The sequence below is a fragment of the Protobothrops mucrosquamatus genome, unplaced genomic scaffold (genome assembly GCF_001527695.2).
Source record: "Protobothrops mucrosquamatus isolate PMUCROS unplaced genomic scaffold, P.Mucros_1.0 scaffold115, whole genome shotgun sequence".
Lineage (NCBI taxonomy): Eukaryota > Metazoa > Chordata > Lepidosauria > Squamata > Viperidae > Protobothrops > Protobothrops mucrosquamatus.
Window position 1 is genome coordinate 1,730,185 of NW_015386487.1, and position 6,000 is coordinate 1,736,184.

General features: G+C 43.5%; 1 protein-coding gene across 1 annotated transcript in view; it reads left to right on the forward strand.

Annotated features, from left to right (window-relative positions):
* The window catches only part of DSCAML1 (DS cell adhesion molecule like 1), a 111,779-nt gene that overhangs the window by 83,445 nt on the left and 22,334 nt on the right, over positions 1-6,000 (forward strand). The window contains exons 10-13 of the mRNA XM_029283512.1: positions 139-338; positions 808-904; positions 1,725-1,853; positions 5,322-5,489. Of these exons, the coding sequence (XP_029139345.1) occupies positions 139-338; positions 808-904; positions 1,725-1,853; positions 5,322-5,489 (594 nt within the window). The remainder of the gene's footprint in view (positions 1-138; positions 339-807; positions 905-1,724; positions 1,854-5,321; positions 5,490-6,000) is intronic.

A 6,000-nucleotide genomic window follows, 5' to 3' on the forward strand; every position in this document is an offset into this window, starting at 1 on the left:
TCTATTCTGTTCCTGCCCTTTAGAAATTGGCATAAACAGAATTTCTGATGATGGTCTTGAAGGGTTTTTGAAGCATCTACTCCTTTTCTTTGAGGTTCCTCTCTTGCCAATCACAGCCTGCTTCTCTTTTCTTGGCAGTCCCAGCTATGATCACCTCTCACCCCAACACCACCATTGCCATCAAGGGCCAGGCTAAAGAGCTGAATTGCACAGCTCGTGGTGAGCGCCCCATTATCATTCGTTGGGAGAAAGGGGACACTGTGATCGATCCTGACCGAAACATCCGATACACCATTGCTACGAAGGATAATAGTGACGAGGTCATCTCTACCCTCAAAGTAAGAAGCACAGCTGCAGTGCCGAGTGGGTATGGGCAGGGCTGCAGCTGGGCTCTTAACATGCTGGGAGCCATGGTAGCGCAGTAGTTAGAATGCAGTACTGCAAGCTACTTCTGCTGACTGCCGGCTGCCAGCAGTTCGGCAGTTTGATTCTCACCGGCTCAAGATTGACTTAGCCTTCCATGCTTCCCAGGTCGGTAAAATGAGGAGCCAGATTGTTGGGGACAGTATGCTGACTCTATAAACCGCTTAGAGAGGGCTGTAAAACACTTTGAAGTGGTATATAAGTCTAAGTGCTATTGCTATTTGTGGCAAGGGAGACCATAGCTAGCCTGGAGCTTTGGATCATTCTTGGGTGCAATAGGGGGTACAACTTTCCTTTGCTGCTGAAAACTCCAACTTGCTGCCTTGTCCAGAGATCTTTCAGAGAATGGCATTGAGATTTCAGCTGATGTTGCCTTGTCCACAGCTGAAGCCTGCTGAACGAGGAGACTCTGTTTTTTTCTCCTGCCATGCGATCAACTCCTATGGTGAAGACCGAGGACTTATTCAGCTTACTGTACAAGGTATTGGTCTTTGTCGGATGTGTATGCATGTATGCAATGGTGCCTTTTGTGGAGACCTTTCAGATAGTGCTGGTGGCTTTTGTGTGTAACTTCTGCTGGGGTTATCCCCAGTTTATGACAAGTGATGCTTTGAGGGTGGCAGAACACTGACCACATTTTAGAAAAGCTCCTATTAGCAATAAAAACCTAAGGGAGTCAGCCCAATTTCTAATTTTTCATGGACAATTTCCTGAAAAAGCAGGACATGAACATGGATGGAAGGGTGCTTCCTCCTCCGTCCCCCTCCAAACAGTGCCCAGATTTTGGAAGATGGGGAGCTGCTGATCTCCCATTCAAAAGGCCTCCGTTCTGCTTTGTGTCTCAGGAGAACTAGCCAGGGGCTTTTGAGGCAAGGCAAATTTCCCTGATTGGACTGAGCTGCCATAGAAAGTAGTTCAGTGACCCACACCGGGCTCTTTGGCGCTGCCCTTAGCAATGGTCCCAGTCATCCTTCATCCACCATCTGGTATGCAGTGGTCCTTCCAAAATGGTCTTCTGTCCCTCTCAGCTTTTACATTTTGTGCTGGATATGCAGTTTTAGTTTATTCACTCTTTGATATATATTGAGATATTGTTCAATTCGCTAACCTATTTTTACCTGCATTTTCAAGAAAACCTACTGAATGTGGAAGTCCTTCTTGGCACCTCTACCCTTCTTGCTAATTTTTCCAACTTGCATTTTCCGGGTGTCTGGTGTATGCTTTTTGTATGCTGTGCATGGGGTGGGGGTGGGGGGGTAGCATTTCCTATTTCTTACTGCTGCCCTTCTGTCCCTCCCCAGAGCCACCAGACCCTCCAGAACTGGAGATCCGAGAAGTGAAAGCCCGGAGTATGAACTTACGGTGGACTCAGAGGTTTGATGGCAACAGCATCATCACAGGTTTTGATATTGAGTACAAGAATAAGTCTGGTGAGCAGAACTAATGAAGTTCTGAGTGGAAACCAGAATTGGGAAAAGCCTTGCTTAAGATTCACATGCATGAAAAAAAAATGTCCTCGACTCACAACAATTCATTTAGCAACCTTTCCAAGTTACAACAGCACTGAAAAAAATGACTTATGATCGTTTTTCACAGTTATGACCATTGCAGCATCCCCAGGGTCATCTGATCAGAATTGGAATGCTTGGCAACTGGCATGTATTTACGATAACTTCAGTGTCCCGGGGTCTCGTGATCACATTTTGTGACCACCTGACAAGCAAAGTCAATGGGGAAGCCAGATTCATTTAACAACCATGTTACTAACTTAACAACTGCAGTGATTCACTTAACAACTGTGGTAATAAAGGTTATAAAATGGGGGAAAACTCACTTAATAAATGTTTGACTTAGCAATAGAAATTTTGAGCTCAATTGTGGCCATAAGTCAACGACTACCTGTACTGAGAAAATGGGAGAAATTCAACTTGAATAGAATGCTGGCTTGGCTGGCGTTGAACAATGTGGCAGGAAAAAAGTGCCAGGAAAAATGGGTTTTGGAAGAGGTGCAAGTAAAGCTTCAGTGTTGCAGGTACTCGTAGATGCAGTTCCACTGAGGATTCCGTGTCAAGTGTGGTTGGTCAGCTAGTTGTGAATCCATCTGCTGGTAATGCTGTCCATCCCACATTTTTTTTGTTAAATGCCTTACTGGTCTATGTAAACTATGTCCATAGCATTTCCCTGATGCATTAATTTAGTCACTTTGTCAAAGAAGGCAACAAGATTTGTCTGGCATGATCTGTTTTTAACAAGTCCATATTGGCTTCTAGTAATCACTTTGTCATTTCTAGGTTTTTGCAAATCCACTGCTTGATTATCTTTTTCCAGGATTTTCCCAGGTATTATTGTCAGGCTGATTGGCCTCTAGTTTCCTAGATTCGGTTTTCTTTTCCTTTTTGAAGACTGGAACTACATGAGCTCTTTTCCAGTCCTCTGGCAGTTCCTTGGTTCTCCAGGAGCTTTGAAAGATTTTGTTCAGTGGTTCCGAGATCACTTCTGCTAGCTTCTTCAGAACTCTGGGATGCAATCCATCTGGCCTGGCGATTTGAACTCATCCTTATTGCACAGGTGATGTCTTACCATTTTCTTGCCTAATTTGACTTGTATTCCTACTCTGCCATCTACTGTACTCCTTTTGATAGGTTCAACAGAGGCAAAAATGGATTAGGCAATTCCATTTTCTACCTGTTACCCATCACTTCCTTGCCATCTTCTCCCTTTAGTGATCATTTCCTTGATTTTTTTTTGTTTCTTACATGTTGAAAAAGGGGGCACAATGGCTCATTGGTTAAAGATGCTGACCTTGTCAGCTGGAAAGCTGACAGCCCAGGTTGGAGACCTGAGCGCCATGCCCACCTAGCATTTTGAAAGCATGCAAATGCGAGTAGATTAATAGGCACAACTTTGGTGGGACAGTAACAGTATTCTGTGCATCTTTGGTGTATAGCCCTGCTGGCCACATGACCATAGAAAATGTCTTTGGACAACCCTGGCTTCCCCAGAGAAGAAACGGAGATGAGCACCACGCCCTAGAGCCAGACACGACTGGATAGGAAACCTTTACTTTTACATGTTGAAAAAAACATTTTATTATTTATTTATAGTTCTTTGCACAGTCAGCCAGATGTTTAGACTGAATTTGGCATTTTTATCCATCTATCAGGTCCTTTGCAAGGATCTGGGATAGGCCAAAATGGATGATTGAAGGTATTACAGATATCATCGCAGGATGTCAGCTGTTCTAAGTAAAGCTGCAATTGTCAATGCCCATGGTGTTCAAGTGGTGCTCCAGTTGTTTTGGGATTGCACCCAAGGAGCCAATACTATTGGTACCATCTTTGCTTTTGTTTGCCACAATTGTTCCATTTCTATTTGTCTTTGTATTTTGTTATCTTCCCAGTTCTTTCTCTGCCTCTCCAGATACTGCCACATCCACTATCCAGATGGTTTTTGTCCTTCTTATGGACAATTGTTAAGTCTGACCTGTTGTGCGTCAAATGCCTGTCCATTTGAATTCTAAAGTTCCAGAGCACTTTAGCTTCTCCAGTTTCTATTACTTTATTTTATGGTCACACCAGTTCTTGTTTGCAGGCACATGGCATTACTTGCAAATCTTCCAATGCACCAGTGTTGCTATTTTGTCATGCTGTTGTTTGTACAATCTTCTTGCAGCAGCTAACCAGGTGGTCCACTGTTTCTTCAACTTCTTCACAGAGGCAGCACTTGCTATCTATTGCTATGTTTTCAATTCTGGCTTGCTGTGCATTTGTTCTTAAGGCTTGTGCAGCCAGAATTACTGTAGCCCCTCTGTCTCTTTCTTCAACTTCCCTGTTCTTAGCCATTGCCACATTTTGTTGTTACCTTGTTTGCCTACTTTTTTTTAATAATGTACTGGCCACATAATGCTTTGTCTTTCCATGCCTCCTTTCTGTTCTTCATTTGGTCTTTCTTGTAGGCCAGTTTGGTCTCTCTGGTACTTGGTAAACCTTCCCGCTATACTAGTTTCAGTGCATTTTCTTTACTGTCCTTCAGATATTCTTCCAATGCCTTTTTTTCTTCTTCAACTGTCTACTGTACTTGCAGCATTCCAGGCCCAACTATTTTCCTAGGTAAGTAGAGTCTGTCAATGTCACTCCAAGGATGAAGGGCATGATTCTTTTCATTATTTTTCTGGCCTTCCTATCTAAAGCCTTTAGTTTTACTTGAGTCCAGTCTACTATTCCAGCTGTGTAGCTAATGATAGGGATTACCCAGATGTTAATTGCCTTGATAGTATTTCCTCCACTGAGTTTGGACTTTAAGATCTTCACTCTAATTATGTTATTTATATTTAACCTTCTTCTTTACTTCAGTGTGGTTGATGTTGTTAGCCTGAAGGATACCCAGGTATTGTAGTGATTGTCTTCATCCAGATTCTTGATGTTATTCCTTCGGTTTTCACTATTTTTCCCTGTTTGATGGTAAGCATGGTACATTTGTCCAGTCTAAACTCTCTTGCAAAATTTTGGCTATGTATATGGCTGTGTTCAGCAGCGATTCTATTTCACATACAATTTCAAATCATCCATGTAAAGAAGGTGGGATAGTCTGGGAGATGTTTTTGATGTTTGATAGCCATAGCTATTTGTTATTTATATGTAAATACATGTATTATTTATTGGTTGACATTATTTAACTTTTCTGTGTAACTACTTTGGCTAACTTATTACTATCTTTTAACCTACAGCCTCTGAGGAGCATACAATTTTAGAGGTGTGAGCAGAAAGCTCAAAAGTAAAGCTTCTTGACACCCTTTCCACCTTCCCAATTATTTGTGGTTTCAAAATGTCATAAACACGCAGCTGTATTTGAAACTCTAGATCAACAAATAATCCCACAACCATTCTGTTTATTTCCAGATTCTTGGGACTTTAAGCAATCCACCCGGAACATCTCTCCCTCCATTAACCAGGCCAATATTGTGGACCTCCACCCGGCCTCCGTATACAGCATCCGCATGTTTTCGTTCAACAAGATTGGCCGCAGTGAGCCAAGCAAGGATCTGACCATCAGCACAGAGGAAGCAGGTGCCCATTCACCTCAGGGCTGTATCCACAAGATAATTTATGAAACAAATAGGGTGATGGGCAAAGTGTGAGAAAGAGGAAGTCATAAAGGTTAAGAACACACAATTGCTATCTGTGCTTAAGACCCATTTCTTCTTTGCCCACCACCCTTTTTCTGGCCAAGAGTCTGTTGTACTCACCTAAAAGTCTTTGCTCCATAGACAAGATTTGTGTCTGTATGGGCGGCGGGGGGGGGGGGGAATCGATGCTTAAGCCTCTGTGGCAACCATGTGGGTGTGAGTGCACATGACCTTGTCAAGTTGGCAGAAGTCCGTGTCTGGAGGCCGTACGGGTCTGGATGGGGAGAAACAGACTCAGGCTCAACCCTTCCAAGACGGAGTGGCTGTGGTTGCCGGCTCCAAGGTATGGTCAGCTGACTCCATCGCTGACTATAGGGGGCGAAATTTTGGCCCCCTCGGAGAGGGTACGCAATCTGGGGGTCCTCCTGGATCCACGGCTGACACTGGAAGAC